General features: G+C 40.9%; 1 protein-coding gene across 1 annotated transcript; it reads left to right on the top strand.

Annotated features, from left to right (window-relative positions):
• Positions 1 to 1,010: 1,010 nt before the first annotated feature.
• On the top strand, positions 1,011 to 23,184 carry LOC310987314 (mucin-2-like; the record flags this gene model as incomplete). Its single annotated transcript, XM_083973511.1, has 45 exons — positions 1,011 to 1,014; positions 1,104 to 1,359; positions 1,454 to 1,568; positions 2,033 to 2,123; positions 2,217 to 2,350; positions 2,443 to 2,659; positions 3,026 to 3,151; positions 3,245 to 3,359; positions 3,452 to 3,602; positions 3,719 to 3,832; positions 3,928 to 3,997; positions 4,116 to 4,253; positions 4,705 to 4,869; positions 5,045 to 5,139; positions 5,226 to 5,352; positions 5,473 to 5,728; positions 5,877 to 5,929; positions 6,024 to 6,127; positions 6,860 to 7,011; positions 7,121 to 7,259; positions 7,688 to 7,798; positions 7,884 to 8,063; positions 8,319 to 8,558; positions 8,686 to 8,842; positions 11,486 to 11,614; positions 11,764 to 11,945; positions 13,518 to 13,580; positions 13,764 to 14,170; positions 14,977 to 15,165; positions 15,397 to 15,755; positions 18,397 to 18,614; positions 19,197 to 19,371; positions 19,460 to 19,707; positions 19,869 to 20,052; positions 20,139 to 20,349; positions 20,475 to 20,650; positions 20,835 to 20,904; positions 21,077 to 21,177; positions 21,270 to 21,301; positions 21,394 to 21,571; positions 21,654 to 21,758; positions 21,847 to 21,887; positions 22,239 to 22,337; positions 22,441 to 22,517; positions 22,983 to 23,184. 45 exons carry the CDS (start codon positions 1,011 to 1,013, stop codon positions 23,182 to 23,184), a joined length of 6,756 nt encoding a protein of 2,251 aa, XP_083829637.1.
• Between the last annotated feature and the right edge of the window lie 624 nt (positions 23,185 to 23,808).

Genomic DNA, 23,808 nt, shown 5'->3' on the forward strand with positions numbered 1-23,808 from the left:
ATTGCACCCAATTGGTAAATATAAATATAGGCTATCCAGATATCCAACCAAAAGAAAGAAAGAAAGACATATAGTCAAATCACTGGTTCCTTCATGGTATTTAAATAAAAAAATGCATCTACCATTGTAGATTGTTTGAGGTTGATAATGATCCACCTGCCTATCAAATGTAAAGCAGATGGTAGATAGGGTGACGCAGGTTGCGTAGGCTGTAAGGCGTCATTAGATGACTCTTAATGACTCTGCCCTAAGTTCATTGAGGTCATCGTCACTCACCAAACTTTGTTTTGTCAGTGTGATCCTTGTGCCATATATGGTCATTAAAATATCAGTTATTACATATTCATCTTATTTGGTTTGTTTTAAATTATCAATAATGTTTTACCATTAACATTGAAATATGTGCTTTTATGCCATTTTCTTGTGCAGGATTCCGTCATATCTAAATGATACAAAATAAATAGTATAACAACTAACCACAATTTTTGTATGAGGACATCATGGATAATAATGTTTAACTTAATAATTATTCATCATTAATAACTTTTGTTTTACTTACTCCAAAAGTTACATTAGAGTGAAATGTGTCACACTATAACTGAAAATACGGAAAATGTTGAAAATGTTATCCAGATATATTGACAAAGAACACCTCTTGAACAGAGGGGTACACTTTCAGGAAACCCTTTTTATTGCTGCTCATGGTGGAGGTTCAGGGTTGGAGTACAAGCATATTTGTTTAATGATAAGGGGGGATGTAAATATAATCTGGCATCTGTTGAAGGCGTTGGGCATACTTTCAGCACATATTTGTCTTAGTAATAGAGGTATGAGTAAAATGGGTGGTAGCAAAAGTTGTGCAATCTGAATATAAATGGGCCACTCAGGCCCGTGTGACCATTACCTCCTTTGGTGACAGCAAGCCCACATTGGCAATGATGGGGTGGAGATGTGTGTGGCTGTGTTTCCTTGCATTGTCTGTTGACATTGCTACTGATGTTCAAGCCAGAATGGGTAAGATGCCTTCAGGACTATGAATGGATTGTTTGTGCTCAACTTATACATATATATTTTTGATAATTATACTTTTATATCTTTTTCAGTTCGCAACCATGTTAGCAGCATCTGCAGCACATGGGGCAGAGGGCACTTCAAGACCTTCGATGGCGATGTGTACCAGTTCCCTGGTACATGTGAATACAACCTGGCCTCTGACTGCCATGAAACCTACCGGGAGTTTTCTGTGCACTTGAAGAGGAAAGAGAAAGATGGAAACCCTACAGTCAGTGATGTGCTGGTCACCATCAACGACTACTCATTCCAGCTCAACAAGGATTTTGTCCGTGTGAATGGAGAGCCGTAAGTAAATGGCCTGTTTGATTAGCTTTGATTCTCTCTTCTGATGTGTGCTTGGCAGTGATAAAGAAACAAACACTCCTTCCTTGTTTTGCAGGGTCAAACTGCCATACCACAACGCAGGCGTACAAGTTGAAAAAAATGCTATTTACATCAAGCTCCAGTCCAAAGTTGGCCTCACTGTCATGTGGAACCTCGCTGATGCACTCATGGTAAAAACTTAAATGAAGGATTTTATCTTTAAACTCTAGGTCTACTAAAAACTGATTATTGACTATTAGAGCTTTAATGGTGTTGGACACCTGGCAGAAATCTGTCCACACAGCTCTCCTTTAGGCATCTTGTATGGTTAACACACATTTATGATGATTGGACCAAGTCGGTCTTCTGATCCCCAGGGACACAGATACGTATATTTCCAAAGTCTTCAGGGAATATATTAATTCCAAACACAATCCATCAGTTACTTTTCTTTAACCATTTATTCAAACGGTGCATTTGCTATGATTTGCTAACAAACTATGAGAGTATAAATTAAATCACACTATTCTCTTGTTCATTTATGGGGTGATAATATAATTACAATTCAACAGTGCCTTGCCTGTGTTTCAATATTTTTTAGTGTTATGAAGTTAAGTTTGAAAGACTGTTAGAGCTCTTTGCTGTGTTGTTGTAGGTCGAACTGGATCAAGACTATGCCAATCGAACTTGTGGGCTTTGTGGAGACTTTAATGGTGTTCCAGTCCTCAATGAGTTCATTCACAATGGTACATTTGATTATTCACTTCATGTATACACTCATTTCATCAGTAATGCACTGTATCTTTTGTATGTGATACTATGAATATTATTACACGCAGGTCGCCAAATAAGCCCAACTGAGTTTGGCTCTAAACACAAAGTTCACCGTCCTAATGATGACTGTGAGGACCCCTATGAAGAAGAAGAGGACTCTCGTGAGGCTAGGAGTGTGCAGGACTCATGCAAGGAGTTTGTAGGTTTATTATAATCCAACTAAAAGAAATAAGTGATACATAGAAATGTCTTGCATTTTAAACTTTAAACCCAACTCTTTTCCCCATATAGCAAACAAAGTGTGAGGAGATGTTGCTCTCACAGTCCTGGAGCTCCTGCGCCAAACTGATCAAGCCTGAACTCTACATCCAGACATGTGTGCAGGACATGTGTGGCTGCAACAGCACTTCAAATGACTTCTGTGTCTGCAGCACACTGTCTGAGTTCTCTCGCCAGTGTTCACATGCAGGAGGACAGCCCCCCAACTGGAGGACACCACAGTTCTGTGGTAACGTTTCATGATCTTTTTTTATTTAATCATCACCTTTAAATTTTATACAGGTGTAGATGATGGGAGTATTAGAAATACTGGAACCAGGCCCACTAAAACACAACTCATTTTACTGAATAACAGTTATTGTGTTATTAATAGACTTTATCTTTCCTTTGACACCTTTAATGACTAACAGCATAGGGAAAGGCCAGATATGTCTGTATGAATAAGTCCTATGACATTAATCTTTTTTTAAATAAATCTGGATACAAGGAAGTTAAATAAGTAAACAAAATAATCTACTGTTGTTACACCTATGGAAAGAAAATCAAATGAGTCACATCCTGCCAAGTCATTTTCACCTGTACCTTATCTTCACAGCTAAACAGTGCCCATACAACATGGTTTTTGAAGAGAGCGGTTCCCCTTGCATTGATACTTGCACACATCAGGACACAAGTTCACTGTGTGAGCTCCACAAAATGGATGGCTGCTTCTGTCCACCTGGTGAGTGATCTTCCCATTTGAAACCACGTTTCTTTCTACATAATGCATTGTTAAGAGTTTTCTGTTAACCCTTCATGTAACTGTCTCCTACAGGTACCGTGTTGGACGACATTTCCAAGAGAGGGTGCATCCCTCAGTCTGAATGTCAATGCTTCAAAGACAAAATCTATAACTCTGGCGAGGTTTACCGACAGGACCAAATGGAATGGTAAGTCAAATGTTTCATGCTATAAAGCAAATATATTATTTTTAGGTGCTTTCCTTTAATTTGTTAATCTGAAATGATTTGGCCTGTTTCAGCACATGTTTGAAGGGGAAATGGGATTGTAAGAACTTGAAAACACCTGCTACATGTGCAGTCGAAGAGGGCTCACATGTAACTACTTTTGATGGGAAAACCTACACCTTCCATGGAGACTGTTACTACACTCTCGCCAAGGTGGAAAGCAAGGTGAGTGGGTTATTGTTTTGCACAATTCAATCACAGGGAAAATAAAATCAGTTAATATAAAAAAAAATAGATACAAGTTGTTCTTTTGATTGCACTTATACTTCTGTTTTTCACAGGATGCTGCAAGTCCAAAGTTTACAGTCTTGGCCCAGCTGGTGCCATGTGCAAACCAAGAGTTTGACACTTGTCTGAAAACCCTCAAAATCCTGATAAACAATGACAAAAACAATGTGAGTTCAAGACTGCAAGTTAAAACAACTGTGGCCATTTATTATTTCACAATGACATCTGTAACCCTCAAATGATCTGTTCTGTTTCTATTTAGGTATTAACATTCGGTTCAGATGGCACAGTAAAGCAGAATACGCAGACCATCACTTTGCCCTACCACTCAGGTGAGTCAGACAATAAGACACATTTTATTGTCTTCTGTCTCTTTTGTGATGACAGTGGCAAATGATCTTACTGTTTCTTGTTGCAATGTTTCATACAAAATCGTTTCTTGATTTAAAGGTGACATCAACATATTCCACGCTTCATCCTTTCACATACTGCTCCAGACCACTTTCGGGTTGCAAATTCAGGTCCAGCAGGTGCCTCTTATGCAAGTTTATGTCAGGCTGGACCAGAGCTACAAGGCAAAGACACGTGGTGAGTTTTACATGTGTGGTAACATGTAGTATTGTCATAATCAAAAATATGTCAGTATATATAATACCCTTATATTATTGTACTAAATGAGTAGTGAGGCAGAAAACAGCAATTTTTAATTATGAATTTGTATTTGGAAGTTAATTTTGCTACGATACAAAAAATGAGTGAAAACAGACAGAGAAAAGCCACAATAAAATAAAATAAAAATACTTACACAGTTAACACATGAAACACTCAGAGCTTGTTTTTTTTAACACAATTTCTCTATGAAACAATATACAGAAAATATATGAAATAATCTCAATTTACCTTAAAAATGAAAAAAAGGAAATAAAATGAATTGATGAATCCCTTAAGAATCATCAGAGTTATATGCATTTGGCAAATTTATTGCACTTGACCTTTTCCTATTTATGGTATAAATGTCTAAAATATTTGGTTTCTTCAGGTTTATGCGGGAATTACAACATGGTCCTGCATGATGACATGAAAACACCTCAGGGGATCGTGGAGGGAACAGCAGCAACTTTTGCGAATTCATGGAAATCTAAAGTCATGTGTGAAGACAGAGGAGAAAGACTTGAAGACCCCTGTTCCCTCAGTGTGGACAATGGTAAAATAGCAGTGACTGCTTTTGTTCCACTAGTCAAACAAGTTTTTGTAGACTGGTTCCCTGCTTTTAACACATTTTTATAGTCTTCAAATATGTTAAACTGAAAACAATTGCACACAATCTAACACAACCAAGGACATGAAAAATAAGAGGTTGACTGTTTCTTCCTTTACAGAGCAGTACGCCAAACACTGGTGCACCTTGCTACTAAAGCCAAATTCTACCTTTGCACAATGTCACTCACAAGTGGATCCTGAGATGTACTTCAAGGTACAGCAAAATCACTCCATGTGTCTGTGATTAAATTAAATGTTGATGAGACTGTAGTTGTTTAAAACAGTTCTGTGGTTCTGCAGCGATGTACGTATGCCAGCTGTAACTGTGAGAAGAGTGAGGCCTGTCTGTGTGCTGTCCTGTCCTCCTATGCACGGGCTTGTGCATCAAAAGGAGTGTTCTTGACAAACTGGAGAGAGAAAGTGTGCGGTAAGATTTTTTATTTCATTCTCTTCTGGTAAAATGACGTGACTATTTAACCAATGTTATTGCTTTAATAAGTGGGCCATAAACTATTAAGTGACCATCCTCACATTATCCACAAAACAGATAAATACTCAACAAGGTGCCCAGCATCTCAGACCTTCTCTTACAAGCATCAGAGATGCCAGTTGACCTGCAGATCACTCAGCTCTAAGCAGCTGAGCTGTACTACTGATTTCCTGCCTGTGGACGGCTGCTCCTGCTCTGAGGGTCTCTACCTCAATGACAAAGGCATGTGTGTCCCCATGGCAAAGTGTCCATGCTACCATAACGAAAAGTACATCAAGCCAGGAAAGTCCATCAGCATCAAAGACGAGCACTGGTGAGTTAGATGTTTTCAATTAGGTGAAATCAGTCACTCCAGATTTGAGCAGATTTAGTGCAACTGTAAAGTTTGCAACAAAGAGTTTAAGAAACTAAATGTCTGGTGCTTAAGTATCTTTTGTGTTGCATCTTATATCTTCTTCTAGTGTTTGTACTAGTGGAGTGCTTCATTGTCGTTCATGGAGAACCCGTTCATCAAGTATGTTTTGTTCTATTTATCTAATTATTTCTTTTACGCAACTGAAGCATTTAGTTGATGTGTATATTAAATCACTGTCTCTTTTGGTTTAAAGCATGCCCATCTCCAAAGGTGTTCTTCAATTGCTCCACTGCGGGCCCAGTAGACCTTGGAGTGCAGTGTGCACGGACTTGTTTAAATCTGGACCAAGATGAATGTGTGAGCTGATTTAGCTGTGTTTAAGTTTGCATCCCTGTCTCATATTAAAGCAGAAGTGAGTGATCCGGTCGTTTTCGCTAATGCTGCGTTCCAGGCAGGCTTTTGAAATCGTAAATTACAGCTTCAAGTCACAACTTACGACTTTGTAGCGTTCCAGGCAACCCACTCGTGTTTTTCCGACCTGTTTTACCGGTGAAAGTCACTATAACGGCCACTCGTAACTTCCGACCGGTGAACTCGTACCAGATCGAACTGGTACCACTTCACGGTCGGAAAAATACGAGTTTCCTTGAACGCACCATAACAGTCCTCGTCGCTACGTCACCACATTCACGGCGTTCCTTGGCTGCACACACAGCCCTGCATGCCGTTCTCTCTCCTCATTGGATAAAAACTGTAGGATACGATAAATGTTTTCTCTTCGGCTCAGAGCAGAGCAGAGGGACTGAGAGACCCGTGTTTCAGTCCAAACACTCTATGTAAGTGATTGCTGTCGGAAGATATAACTATTTAAGACTTATATTAACACAAATATATCACTCACTTCTGCTTTAAAGATCTAATATTCATTTTCTGAATGTAATTGTGGACAGTATGTTACACTGAAGTTGCAGTAGTATTGGTAATGGCAAGTGTCTATCATAGTTTTCAGACAGTTTCTTTTCATTATGTTTGTAAGAATGTCATTGTGTTTGCTCTTTTCTAATCCTTGTGATCTTTTGATCTATCCAGGACTCCACAGAGTGTGAATCTGGCTGTCTGTGTCCTGCTGGCCTACTTGATGATGGCAAAGGTTCCTGTGTGAAAGAAAATGACTGTCCATGTCAGCATAATGGCCACCTGTATGCCCCGGGAAAAGAAATCCGTAACCAGTGCAACAACTGGTATGACCTTTTTTACTAGAAGTATAATATAATATGGTAAACAAATGTTATCTTGTTTTTTTAATGCTGTATGTAAAGCATTACATTTTACCATTTCTGATGCATCTAGTACCTGCAAGAGCGGAAAGTGGGCATGCACAGAGGAAAAATGTCCAGGGACTTGCATTATTTATGGCAGTGGTCACTACAGTACATTTGATCAGCGAACATATGCTTTTCAAGGAAGTTGTGGTTACATTGCTGTCCAGGTAAACAAAACATACATGTACACATCATCCCACAGATAAAATCTCCCTGCAGAGTGGTGTTGTGTTGTTAGCAGAAGGTATTGCATATGCCATAGACACTTGTAGTGATACTAGTAAATATTGTTACTTACGCAGTTGATTTTGCACACTGTAGAAAATAGAGATTTTGGGCCCATGCTCAACATAATGTGTTTGTCTGGCTTCTTCAATATGTGATTCTGAACAACAATCAAACTTTCTTAAATTATACTATTTTTGCAACTATTCAGTTTGACATGATTGCTTATGATAATAGGGAATATGAATCAGTTTTTCTTTATGTAGACTGGCAAAAATCAAGCCTAAGTATAATTTTGATTTGATCAGTGATTTCCTGTGTACTACGAAGCAAATAAGCAATGGTTTAATGACTCTCTCTCTCTTCGAAGAACAAATGTGGCAATAAAACAGCACAGGACACCTTCAGAGTTATCACAGAAAACGTGCCATGTGGATCAACAGGCACCACATGCTCCAAAACTGTCAGAATCCAACTTGGGGTAAGATTTCATGACAAAACCTGATATCTTCTCTGGCCAAAATTATTTAACAATGCAGGTTACTGTAATCTCCTTAACATTGCAGCGAAATGAAGTCAAATTATCAAAGGGTAAATATGAAGAGGAGGACCTGGGACATGGCACTCAGATTCCATACAAAATACGGACGATTGGCTTGTATCTGGTGATAGAATCTGCCATTGGTGTGGCAGTGATGTGGGATCGTAGAACGACAGTTCGCATCCTCCTGGAACCAGTGCACAGCGTGAGTCACAGTAATTGCTTTTGAGATGATGACTGACATTTCTTGCTGTAATAGTTTTCACAAGTAATTTTCATGCATCACTTATGAAGCTTTGGGACAGCAGTGATAGTGTTGAACAATTCCTAGTGATCATTTATAATGTAAATAGAGTGAGTATTATGGTATGCAAAGACACATCATGTAAAATGCCTGTTCAATGTAATACTGTCCCAATGTAAAAAAAAAAAAACCCACTAACTCCTTTCATTTGTACAGGGAGAGGTATGCGGCCTTTGTGGGGATTTTGATGGCAATGGCCAGAATGACTTCACCACCCAGGGCCAGCTCGTTGTGAGCAATCCTATCGAATTTGCAAACAGCTGGAAAGTAACAAGCACCTGCCCAGATGCGGACACGAACGTTGATCCTTGTGTAGCGAAACCAAGTCGACATTACTGGGCAAAAATGATGTGTAGCATTATAACTTCAGAGACATTCAAAGACTGTCACAATAAGGTAATAACAGATTTGTTTTTAATTATTTAATTAATTATTAATCTATATATTTTTTAATTTGTTATAGCTGTTACATGTTTGGGAACAGGTTTCTAAACACCAGTCATTATGTTGAATGACTGAACAGGTAGATCCCCTTCCATTTCAAGAAAACTGTGTGAAAGACTCATGTGCTTGTGACACTGGAGGAGACTGTGAGTGTTTCTGCACAGCAGTTGCAGCTTATGCTCAAGCTTGTAGTGAGGCTGGTGTCTGTGTTGCATGGAGAAGTCCAGAAATCTGTCGTAAGTAATCACAACTTTACACTTGATCATAAAAATGTTGATTTCGGCCTTATCTGGCCAAAGACTGTTGTATTGTATTGTATTTTTATTAGCACATGAAAGATATATAAAACAGCGCATTAAAAAGAAGAAGAACAACAACAAAAAACATACAAAGTATACAGTAGATAAAGCAAATGTGCAGGAGAAACCAAAAAAACCCTAAGGGCTTGTCAAGTGGTCCTCCTAAAGTTAAACATTCAACATAAATTTAATTTACAGTAATGTGAAGAACAACATAAAACAATTAGAAAGGAGAGAGAGAGAGAGAGAGAGAGAGAGAGAGAGAGAGAGAGAGAGAGAGAGAGAGAGAGAGAGAGAGAGAGAGAGAGAGAGAGAGAGAGAGAGAGAGAGAGAGAAAAGCAATATTGTGTGGTGATGTAAAGAAAATACGCAGATTATGCATTCTAAAGTGAATTGGTAATGATTTGAACCGGGGTCGCTTGCAGTGAAGACTATAGCCTCAACACATGGGGCGGGTGCTCTACCAACTGAGCTAAACACCGCTGTTAGTTCTTTATTATCGGCCTTGGTAATGTTATCTACAACTCAGGTGAGGGCCATAGAGGTGGAATGATTCTCTCTGAACCCGTACTGATGGTCGTATAAAATGTTATTGTCATTAAGGTATTTAGACAAACGATTATAAACTAGTTTTTCTTATACTTTGGAGAAACATGGTAGGATGGATATCGGTCTATAATTAGAGAATAATGAGGGATCGTCAGTTTTGAAGAGAGGAATGACTTTAGCCCATTTAAACAGAGCAGGAAATATACCGGTTTCAAGGAAGAGATTAAAAACATGAAGGAGAGGTTTGATGATATATGGAAGGCTTGTTTTGAGTATTGAGGATTTCAATTCATCATGACCTGGTGCAGATAGTTTCATTTTGTTTACAACGTCAATGAGCTCAATCTCAGTGATGGGGCAAAATGCAAAAGAAGAAGAGGGGCACTTAATCCCTGAAGTGGATAGCGGGGTCTGTGGTATCTTGTCTGCGAGTGAAGGACCAATAGAGACAGAAATTACTGAATTCATTAGTTATTTCAAGGGAATCTGAGAGAGCTTTATTAACTCCTTTGAACTCCCTTTGTACAATCCTATCAGTTTTTTTTATGAATAAATTCATTGATAGTCCTCCATGTGTTTTTCATATTATTCTGAGATTCAGTAAATTTAAATTCATAAAACTTTTGATATTCTCAGCAGGTGATTCAATTTATTTCTGTAAATTGTATACCGATTCAGAAATAATGGCGTGGGATTGGTGAGATAGTCATGGTAGAGTTTACGTATGCTTCTTGGCAATAGACCGTTTCAGCCCACAGGATTTACTTGGATTAGTTAATTTATTTTTAGTTCTTTGAAGTGGAAAAGCATCATCAAAGATCTTAAAAGATATCATAAGCCATTTCAGTTTCATTTTTAAATACAACTGCAGACCAACTAACAATGAATAATTCATCAATGAACCTACTCATATTACTATTATTAAATTTACGAAGGAAAATGTCACCAGGTCTAGTAGATGAATTTGATTTCCCATTTATGGGCTCCAGATAAAACACAGGAAGGTGGTCAGATAAGTCACAGAACAAAATGCCAGGTATCCCCGCAGCACAATAGGAATTAGTAAATATATTGTCAGTGTTTCATTTGAGGCAGTGATTCTAGTAGCCTTTGTCATGAGGGAGAAGAAAGATGCAGCATTGAGATGGTTAATAAATTGAGATAACTGATTATTTAGGAGATTAATATTAAAGTCACCCATAATATAGCATGTTTTTTTTCAGTGGTGATCTTATTGAGGGTAGAATAAAAGCTGTAAATAAAACGATTGATATTGGAATTAGGTGGTCTATAAATGCAGCCAATAATAAAGACCTTGTTAGAAGAAGGCTCAACAAGCTCTAGAAAAACAGCCTCTGCTTCATCTCCCATCATCATAACAAGATCATTTCGAAGGGAGGATTTGATGTTCTCCTTCACAAAGAGAGACACACCTCCACAACGCACAGGTCTGGAACAGGGATAGTGATTATAATTACTCATGGCATGGGAAACATAGAAACTTTTTGGCTATTCAGCCATGTTTCGGTCAAGCCTATAACTGAAAAATTAACTGGAAGCATACCAAGATAATCAATAAAATTGTCAAACTGTTTAGGTAAACTACGAATATTAAGGTGAAACAAGGAAAAACAATTGTCATTAGCAATATTTGTATCCACACTGAGAGACTTTAAGGAGTCCTCAGAAAAATAAGAACAGGGTAAAGGGCCTTGTTTAAAAGCATTGCAGTTAGCATCAGGATCAACATCTGAGAGGGGAAGAAGATACTTATCTTCATGAGAGCAGTTAGTACTTATAGACAGGGGTCGGAGTGAAGTATTCACGACCATAAAATGTTGTTAGACTCAAAGTTCTTATGACATGGTATTTATATTTAGAGATGAGAAAAGATGTGTGCTGTATTTGATGGAATTTAAGTTTGACTGTTGTGGCTACACTTAATACACAGAATAATATATTGATATTGATTATTTAAGTCAGTGTTTTAAATTCTTCAAATGTAATGTAGATTGTATCTTTTCTTCCTAGCTGTTTTCTGTGACTATTACAATAGCCAATCTGATTGCACGTGGCACTACAGACCATGTCACCCACCTTGTTACAAGACCTGTTTGAATCCAAATGGAACATGCACCAACCCTATACCAGAACTAGAAGGTAAGAGAGCAACTCACATGTCTAAAATTATATTGATGTGTCAGTAAGAAAAGAGTTCAAAGATCACTTGACTAACATTCGTATCCCAGATCTCAAACAGTATAAAAAAAAAACAGAAAATGTGATTCATTGTGATGTGATTTTTACAGGCTGCTACCCAGTATGCCCAGAAGATAAGCCCATATTTGATGAGCACAAGCAGATATGTGTGGAAGAATGTGAGGGTTGCTTTTACAATGGGACAAGATATAATGAAACTGACGTTGTTTTTAACGTGACTGATAACTTGGGAACATGCTACTATGGAATCTGCATCAATTCAACGCTGATAGTTCACAATGAAACCTGCACAACTCCAACTGTCCCACCAACGCCAACAACAACTATTTCCACTCAAGGACCAACCACAACCCCAAAAATAACGCCATCAATGCCACCTCCTACCACAACAGAGGGACCAACCACAACCACGTCATCTACAACAACACCATTCTCTACCCCATCTGGCACTACACCATGTATTCCAACGTGTGAGTGGTCAGAATGGTATGATGTGCATAACCCAAAAGATGACAAGAGTGACTGGGAAACTTATGAAAACATCACAAACAGTGGTAAAGAAATATGTGAAAAACCCTGGGAAATTGATTGTAGAAATGCAGATAATCCTAACATAAACTTCAATGACTTTGTGAGTTCAACCGGCCAAGTTGTGACTTGTGATGTGGGATATGGTTTAATATGTAGAAAAGAAGACCAAATAGTGCGTCCATTTAAGTGCTTCAATTATAAGATCAGAGTATGTTGTGAGGTTAACACATGTGGACCAACATCGCCTTCAACCCCATCAACAACACCCACTACCACTCAACAAACAACTACAACCTCAGAATCCACAACTGCAGGACCAACCACAACATTTACACCATCAACCCCACCTCCTACCACAACAGAGGGACCAACCACAAGCACAGAATCTACAACCTCAGCAACTTTCCCAACTAGCCCAACTACAGGACCCACAACAACCCCCCAAAGTACATCAACCCATTCTCCTACCACAACAGAGGGACCAACCACAACTCCCAAAACTACTACACCATCAACCCAAACTCCTATCACAACTGCAGGACCAACAACAACCACCACATCTACACCACCATCAACCCCACCTCCTACCACAACAGAGGAACCAACCACAACTCCCAAAACTACAACACCATCAACACCACCTCCTACCACAACGGAGGGACCAACCACAACCACAGAATCTACAACCTTACCAACTTCCCCAACTAGCCCAACTACAGGACCCACGACAACCCCCAAACCAACGACACCATCAACCCAAACTCCTACCACAACTGCAGGACCAACCACAACCACCACATCTACACCACCATCAACCCCACCTCCTACCACAACAGAGGAACCAACCACAACTCCCAAAACTACTACACCATCAACCCAAACTCCTATCACAACTGCAGGACCAACAACAACCACCACATCTACACCACCATCAACCCCACCTCCTACCACAACAGAGGAACCAACCACAACTCCCAAAACTACTACACCATCAACCCAAACTCCTATCACAACTGCAGGACCAACAACAACCACCACATCTACACCACCATCAACCCCACCTCCTACCACAACAGAGGAACCAACCACAACTCCCAAAACTACTACACCATCAACCCAAACTCCTACCACAACAGAGGGTCCAACCACAACCACCACATCTACACCACCATCAACCCCACACCCTACCACAACAGAGGAACCAAGCACAACTCCCAGAACTACTACACCATCAACCCAAACTCCTATCACAACTGCAGGACCAACAACAACCACCACATCTACACCACCATCAACCCCACCTCCTACCACAACAGAGGAACCAACCACAACTCCCAAAACTACTACACCATCAACCCAAACTCCTATCACAACTGCAGGACCAACAACAACCACCACATCTACACCACCATCAACACCACCTCCTACCACAACAGAGGAACCAAGCACAACTCCCAGAACTACTACACCATCAACCCAAACTCCTATCACAACTGCAGGACCAACAACAACCACCACATCTACACCACCATCAACCCCACCTCCTACCACAACAGAGGAACCAACCACAACTCCCAAAACTACTACACCATCAACCCAACCTCCTACCCCATCTGGCACTACACCGTGTATTCCAACATGTGAGTGGTCAGAATGGTATGATGTGCATAACCCAAAAGATGATAAGAGTGACTGGGAAACTTATGAAAACATCACAAACAGTGGTAAAGAAATATGTGAAAAACCCTGGGAAATTGATTGTAGAAATTCAGATAATCCTAACCTAAACTTCAATGACTTTGTGAGTTCAACTGGCCAAGTTGTGACTTGTGATGTGGGATATGGTTTAATATGTAGAAAAGAAGACCAGACAGTGCGTCCATTTAAGTGCTTAAATTATAAGATCAGAGTATGTTGTGAGGTAAATACATGTGAACCCCCAACAACCACCACATCTACACCACCGTCAACCCCACCCCCTACCACAACAGAGGGACCAACCACAACCACTACATCTACACCACCACCAACCCCAACTCCTACCACAACAGAGGGACCAACCACAACCACTGTATCAGTAGTTTCTGGCACTACGAAGCCTGTGCCAACTGTCCCCCTTGTGAGTGGGACAACTTCTACACCACCATCAACCCCACTTCCTACCACAACAGAGGAACCAACCATAACTCCCAAAACTACTACACCATCAACCCAAACTCCTATCACAACTGCAGGACCAACCACAACCACCAAATCTACACCACCATCAACCCCAACTCCTACCACAACAGAGGAACCAACCACAACTCCCAAAACTACTACACCATCAACCCAAACTCCTATCACAACTGCAGGACCAACCACAACCACCACATCTACACCACCATCAACACCACCTTCTACCACAACAGAGGAACCAACCACAACTCCCAAAATTACAACACCATCATCCCAACCTCCTACCACAACTTCAGGACCAACCACAACCACCACATCTACACCACCATCAACACCACCTTCTACCACAACAGAGGAACCAACCACAACTCCCAAAACTACAACACCATCAACCCAACCTCCTATCACAACTGCAGGACCTACCACAACCACCACATCTACACCACCATCAACCCCACCTCCTACCACAACAGAGGAACCAACCACAACTCCCAAAACTACAACACCATCAACCCAAACTCCTATCACAACTGCAGGACCAACAACAACCACCACATCTACACCACCATCAACCCCACCTCCTACCACAACAGAGGAACCAACCACAACTCCCAAAACTACTACACCATCAACCCAAACTCCTACTACAACTTCAGGACCAACCACAACCACCACATCTACACCACCATCAACACCACCTTCTACCACAACAGAGGAACCAACCACAACTCCCAAAACTACAACACCATCAACCCAACCTCCTACCACAACAGAGGAACCAAGCACAACTCCCAAAACTACTACACCATCAACCCAAACTCCTATCACAACTGCAGGACCAACAACAACCACCACATCTACACCACCATCAACCCCACCTCCTACCACTGCAGAAGAACCAACCACAACTCCCAAAACTACAACACCATCAACCCAAACTCCTATCACAACTGTAGGACCAACAACAACCACCACATCTACACCACCATCAACCCCACCTCCTACCACAACAGAGGAACCAACCACAACTCCCAAAACTACTACACCATCAACCCAAACTCCTACTACAACTTCAGGACCAACCACAACCACCACATCTACACCACCATCAACACCACCTTCTATCACAACAGAGGAACCAACCACAACTCCCAAAACTACAACACCATCAACCCAACCTCCTACCACAACAGAGGAACCAAGCACAACTCCCAAAACTACTACACCATCAACCCAAACTCCTATCACAACTGCAGGACCAACAACAACCACCACATCTACACCACCATCAACCCCACCTCCTACCACTGCAGAGGAACCAACCACAACTCCCAAAACTACAACACCATCAACCCAAACTCCTATCACAACTGTAGGACCAACAACAACCACCACATCTACACCACCATCAACCCCACCTCCTACCACAACAGAGGAACCAACCACAACTCCCAAAACTACTACACCATCAACCCAAACTCCTACTACAACTTCAGGACCAACCACAACCACCACATCTACACCACCATCAACACCACCTTCTACCACAACAGAGGAACCAACCACAACTCCCAAAACTACAACACCATCAACCCAACCTCCTACCCCATCTGGCACTACACCGTGTATTCCAACGTGTGAGTGGTCAGAATGGTATGATGTGCATAACCCAAAAGATGACAGGAGTGACTGGGAAACTTATGAAAACATCACAAACAGTGGTAAAGAAATATGTGAAAAACCCTGGGAAATTGATTGTAGAAATGCAGCTAATCCTAACATAAACTTCAATGACTTTGTGAATTCAACCGGCCAAGTTGTGACTTGTGATGTGGGATATGGTTTAATATGTAGAAAAGAAGACCAGACAGCACGTCCATTTAAGTGCTTCAATTATAAGATCAGAGTATGTTGTGAGGTTAACACATGTGAACCCACAACAACACCCAAGACTACGACACCATCAACCCAAACTCCTACCACAACTGCAGGACCAACCACAACCACCACATCTACACCACCACCAACCCCACCTCCTACCACAACAGAGGAACCAACCACAACTCCCAAAACTACTACACCATCAACCCAACCTCCTATCACAACTGCAGGACCAACCACAACCACCATATCTACACCACCATCAACACCACCTTCTACCACAACAGAGGAACCAACCACAACTCCCAAAACTACAACACCATCATCCCAACCTCCTACCACAACAGAGGGTCCAACCACCACATCTACACCACCATCAACCCCATACCATCCCACTACTGCAGGACCAACAACAACCACCACATCTACACCACCATCAACCCCACCTCCTACCACAACAGAGGAACCAAGCACAACTCCCAAAACTACTACACCATCAACCCAAACTCCTATCACAACTGCAGGACCAACAACAACCACCACATCTACACCACCATCAACCCCACCTCCTACCACAACAGAGGAACCAACCACAACTCCCAAAACTACAACACCATCAACCCAAACTCCTATCACAACTGCAGGACCAACCACAACCACCACATCTACACCACCATCAACTCCAGCTCCTACCACAACAGAGGAACCAACCACAACTCCCAAAACTACTACACCATCAACACCACCTCCTACCACAACAGAGGGACCAACCACAACCACAGAATCTACAACCTTACCAACTTCCCCAACTAGCCCAACTACAGGACCCACGACAACCCCCAAACCAACGACACCATCAACCCAAACTCCTACCACAACTGCAGGACCAACCACAACCACCACATCTACACCACCATCAACCCCACCTCCTACCACAACAGAGGAACCAAGCACAACTCCCAAAACTACTACACCATCAACCCAAACTCCTATCACAACTGCAGGACCAACAACAACCACCACATCTACACCACCATCAACCCCACCTCCTACCACAACAGAGGAACCAACCACAACTCCCAAAACTACAACACCATCAACCCAAACTCCTATCACAACTGCAGGACCAACAACAACCACCACATCTACACCACCATCATCCCCACCTCCTACCACAACAGAGGAACCAACCACAACTCCCAAAACTACTACACCATCAACACCACCTCCTACCACAACGGAGGGACCAACCACAACCACAGAATCTACAACCTTACCAACTTCCCCAACTAGCCCAACTACAGGACCCACGACAACCCCCAAACCAACGACACCATCAACCCAAACTCCTACCACAACTGCAGGACCAACCACAACCACCACATCTACACCACCATCAACCCCACCTCCTACCACAACAGAGGAACCAAGCACAACTCCCAAAACTACTACACCATCAACCCAAACTCCTATCACAACTGCAGGACCAACAACAACCACCACATCTACACCACCATCAACCCCACCTCCTACCACAACAGAGGAACCAACCACAACTCCCAAAACTACAACACCATCAACCCAAACTCCTATCACAACTGCAGGACCAACAACAACCACCACATCTACACCACCATCAACCCCACCTCCTACCACAACAGAGGAACCAACCACAACTCCCAAAACTACTACACCATCAACACCACCTCCTACCACAACAGAGGGACCAACCACAACCACAGAATCTACAACCTTACCAACTTCCCCAACTAGCCCAACTACAGGACCCACGACAACCCCCAAACCAACGACACCATCAACCCAAACTCCTACCACAACTGCAGGACCAACCACAACCACCACATCTACACCACCATCAACCCCACCTCCTACCACAACAGAGGAACCAACCACAACTCCCAAAACTACTACACCATCAACCCCAACTCCTACCTCAACAGAAGGACCAACCACAACCCCAAGTTCCACCACAGAATGCTTCTGTGTAATTAATGGCACACATTACGAGCCAGGTAAGATGACAAACAAAAATGACATGGTCTTGAGTAGATGTTTTTTCTTTTGAAGTTTATGCTTACCATTGTTTATGTTATCTTTTTTCTTGTCTTTAGGGCAGGTTATATTCAACAGGGTACACCTTGGATCAGGTTTATGTCTCACCATGATATGTTCTAAAATTTGTGAGATTCTTAACAAGACAGAAATATGTCCCACGACATCGCCTCCAACTACTCCTACACCTTCTACTACCCCTACACCTTCTACTACTCCTACGCCTTCTACTACCCCTACACTTCCACCGCCTATTTGCCCTGAATGGAACGTAACAGTAAGAACCCTCTTACTTCATGCCAAATAAATATGTTACAGTATATTCAAAGGTTCTCAAAAAAGCCACTCATAGCCACAAATAATGCTCAGAACAGCACCAAACTTCAGCGACAGTACAATAGGGTCCCAGCCCATAGTATGAGGCATCAAACACCTGCTGGCTTTGCCTGAAAAGAGACGAAAACAAAACTCATCCACTTTCCTCCAGTCGCTTGCTCATTGTGGGTTCAGCAAAGTTGATCTCTTGAAGGGGGGTCTTACTCTTACTCTATACGCCAGAATATCTCTTTAAGTGGCAATATATAGCAACTTTGCATAGAAGAAAAGAACCCTTTAACTGCTCATAGTGCTCTCCTATTCGGAATCAACAGGTTAATGTTTATTCTCTGCTCAGCTCATCATGACTCCATTATGTCTTTACAAGAAAAAATGTTGGGTGCTGCTTTATTCGTGTTTAAAACCCTGTTTACAGAACCTTGACCAGCTAAGAATATTTCACTTTAAAAGAATATGCTTCTTATTTTTGGCAAAATATTTCAAAATACCAATGATTTAACCTATTTTTCCTTCTCTACACTAGCAAAACGAGACCTTCTTTTTGTGCAACTGCACCATGGCCAGATGCATTGAAAATAATACAATTGAAATAGTTCCCTATGAGTGCCCACCCCTTCAGAACATCACATGTACCAATGGAAAGAAACCAGTTCTGGTTTATGATGAGTTCTACTGCTGTCAACATTACGCTTGTGACTGTAAGGATGCATGACATATTGATTGACTTTTATGTTTCTCTTTGGGAAAAATTTAGATTTTCAACTCCCCTTTGTTGTTTCCTTTTAGGTGTATGCGAAGGCTGGGGAGATCCTCATTACATCACATTTGATGGATTATACTACAGTTATCAAGGGAACTGTAGTTACATTTTGATGGAAGAGATTTCACCGAGATATAACCTGAAGATTTATATTGACAATGTCTTTTGTGATCCCAGTGAAGATGTTTCTTGTCCTCGATCAATTACTGTATCATACTACACACAAACTATCACACTCATCAATCATAACCTAATTGGAGCAGTTCAACTGGAGGTAAATCAATATGGCCATATAAAGGCTTTACTGTATGTTCTGAGGTAATAATCTAAAAATCACAAATTAACCAGCATATTGCAATCATGGGAGGTGATGTATCTGTTTGCCACAATACATTACCTTTTTTCGCATCACAAGTGAATTTTCCCCCCCTGTAGGCATTGAAAAACGGACAACGTCTGAAATTACCTTATTCACAATATGGTATTAAGATCATGGATTCTGGCATTAATTTGGTCTTGGAGATCCCTCACCTAAATGTGGTTGTAACATTTGGACTAGTTGGCTTCAGTGTCAACCTTCCATATAAATACTTTGGCAAAAACACACAGGGCCATTGTGGTAAGAGCATAATTCTCTCCAGTACCATATTTATGAATCATTTGTTTGAGGTTGAACTGCAATATTAACTGTGTCTCTGTTATCAGGAACATGCAACAACAATCAGGCAGATGACTGCATGTTGCCAGGAGGTCAGCTGATGGAAAATTGTGCAGTCGCGGCTGACCATTGGCTTAGAACAGACATTGACCAGCCCAAATGCAAAATACCAGCTGTACTGCCCACAAACAGTCCTAATCCTCCGCCAACCTCATCTGAATGCCCAGCAAACGCTATATGTGACCTGCTTAAGAGCAGGTAGGTATTCTCAATCACACTGCAGGGGTTTACATGCATCCCCATAACTTTGACATAAAACTCACTTTATATTTCAGTTCATTTATAGCATTTTAATTTGAAGTTTTTTTTTCTTACTTTCACAGTGTCTTTGAGGCATGCCATCCATTTGTCTCCCCTGAACATTTCCACCAAGGTTGTATTTTTGATAGCTGCCATATATCCAACTCAGCAGTGGTGTGTACAAGTTTGCAGACTTACGCTGCTGCCTGTGCTCAGGCTGGGGTTTGCCTTCACTGGAGGAACCACACCACACAGTGTGGTAAGCAAGCACTCATAATTTGACTGTGAACACTGCAACGAGTTGAATGATGAGGGGGCAACTTAATTACTGTTATTGCATTGCACACTCTAAACAGCCTACCCATTTACACATTTTATTTTAAATGTATGTAGGCACTGTGTCATCTAAAAAGAACCAATTTAGTTCTTTTCTTTTTCCACAGCAAGTGACTGCCCTTCAGACAAAGTTTACAAGCCATGTGGTCCTGCAGAACAGCCAACCTGTGAAGACAAGTAAGTTGAATGGAAAAATTGATTTTGCAGTTCCTCTGAGTCAGGGCTTAATAGAACATGGCTAACAGTTTGTTGTTGTTGTCAGACACAGTGCATTTAAGTAAATTAATTTGGGGGATCTGAAATAAATAATGTTGATCTGCTGTTCCTTCTTGATGATTCAATATTACAGTCCTAGTGAGTCAACTATGAACTTCACTACTGAGGGTTGCTTTTGTCCTGAGGGAATGAAACTCTTCAACAAAGAGTCTGGTGTATGTGTTGATAAATGTGGTAAGTGTAGTGTATATCTTTAAGTCTTATTGATTTCATTTTTATGAATTGAATATATTGACATTTTGACATTTGATAACAATTTTCTACAGGATGTCTTGATCCTGAGGGAATTCCTCGCGAGGTAAGTTTACTGTTCATGCTCACTTGAAATCTAAATATGGGTTATTAAATCGCAAGAGACAACTAAATTGCTGCTGTGGCTTATTCTTTCAGTTTAATGAGAAGTTTGAGTACAAGTGTGAAAACTGCATCTGTTCGGAGTCCACCAAGACTGTGACTTGCAAGCCTAAGATGTGCCCATCACCACCTGTAGCCAACTGTACTGAGCCAGGGTTTGTCCTTGTCAGCCAAACAAATCCATTAGACATCTGCTGTCCTGCCTATGTTTGCCGTACGTTGTGCATCATCAATGATAATGATAATTCCTTGATAATGATTCTTCAAGGTGGCTCACAGTTTTATTGTCTCCACAGAATGTCAAAGCAACACTTGCCCAGATATGAATTTGAACTGTCCAGTTGGACATATGCCAGTTATCAATGTCCCTGTGGGAAAATGCTGTCTGGAGCGTACCTGTGGTGAGCTCAACAATTCATAGAATGAACTTCTATGTGAAGCCTAATGATCACAGTAGCACTAAATTTCCATTGTCTTACTCTTGTGTAGTGCCAAAGAGAGTGTGTGTCCACAAAGATTCTGAATACCAGGTAAATAACAAATGGATTTGTGAGGATGAACTCTCACATTTTGTTTATGTATTAGTTTGGACTTTTAATAGTTTGTGCCACACTTCAATTTCTTAATATGATCACATTTCATCTTTTTTTGCAAGCCTGGTTCTTCAGTTCCTGCGCCTTTATGTCAAGATTGTACCTGTACCAATGAGGTGGATCCCAAATCTAATCTATTCAAAATAAGGTGTGACTTTCAGCAATGTCAAGAAAATTGTGACCCGGTAAGAGAAATACAACCTGTTATATTCATATCATTAATCATCATTTTTTACCAGTGTTTCTCTAACTCTATAACTCTGAACTTAACTCTCTATGTTCTCTCAGGGATATGAATATGAAGAAAGTGCGGCAGATAAATGCTGTGGGAAGTGCGTACAGAAATACTGTGTCCTTAATATTAATGGCACCAAGCAACTATTGAAGGTAAGTCGGATTGTCTCCATTTGCTTTGCATGTAAATCTTTATTGGCCTGAAGTATGCCAGTGTTTTAATGTTTGTATGTCTATCCCTGCTTATGTATGTCAGGAAGGAAAGACCTGGTCACCTCCTGACAACAAGTGTGTGCATTACACCTGTGTTAAGACCGCCGAGACTTTGTCACCGTACAAATCACACATTGTATGCCCACCTTTCCAAGAGAGCAACTGCCACCCTGTAAGTAACACTGTCAGGGACTGATAATGTCTTCACGGACATAAAGAAAACAAAATATGCTGAACTTGTTTACATTCCTCCTTAGGATACAATTCAGACTGCAGCAGATGGCTGTTGTACAACTTGTAAGTATATCATTTCCTAAGTTTTTAGGTTGAAAGCATATGAAAACAATCTAATTGTGTGGCTATTCTTCAAAGGTGTTGAGAAAGAGAAAGCCTGCAAGTTAGTACCCATGAAAACACGTGTTGCGCACAAGAACTGTGAGTCTTACGAGGAGGTAGATATGCCATATTGTGAAGGATCCTGCAATACTTTCACTAAGTAAGTATGATATTGCTAATATAATAGATTAGATAGAAAACATTTAGTTGTAGTTTGCAAACATTCTTATTTTCTGATCCTTTTTCCAGGTGGTCTGAAGCAGCAGCTAGTATGCAGCAGTCTTGCTCCTGCTGTAAGGAGAAACGCTCCAGCAAGCGCTCTGTTGACTTGCACTGTCTGAATGGAGAAGTGGTTCCCTTCTCCTATGTTCATGTGGAGGAGTGTGGCTGTGACCACACAGACTGCAAACCTGCTGGGCAACCTTCTCGCAGGAGGCGAAGTTTCCCATAGAGCAATGAAAAATCAGTCATCACATTAATGGATGTGGGCTGTAAAAATTCTTCCGATATGATTCATATGATTGTATTAGCAACAGTAGCTAAAGTATTTATCAACTGATCAAATAAAAAGATGCAACTCTCGTCATGTCTCTCCTCTTGTATTGTTGTACATGTGCATGTGTTTAGGTTAATGTTTTTGGCCTTTGTACACCCTTGTGCTTGCAGTGAGAAAGAGAGAGAGAGAGAGGAAAGTTTGGGACGGGGGGGGGGGGGCTCAGAATGCCACTGAGGGGCCCTGTTTAATCATCTCTTACTTGTGTTTTGCTTAGTGTTATTACTTGCACTTTTGTTTCTGTAATTTATCAATTTTAAGAAATAATTATTTAAAAGTTAATTCCTCATTGACTTTACAGGGATCCAAAGTTCAACCTTTTGCAGAAGCGTACTACAATCATTTTGTATCAAAACATGATTAGAAAACAAAAGCAAAAAATACAGCCAAAATCAAGTAGCCTATCTTTTATGAAGTTATTGTTAACTGGAAGAGCAAGCTCACACATTGCATGTGCACCAACGTGAAGGATCTGTTTGATCAGATGTAGGTGATTTTTTAAAATTCACATTTTTTTGAGAA

Source organism: Trachurus trachurus, assembly GCF_905171665.1.
Source record: "Trachurus trachurus genome assembly, chromosome: 6".
Lineage (NCBI taxonomy): Eukaryota > Metazoa > Chordata > Actinopteri > Carangiformes > Carangidae > Trachurus > Trachurus trachurus.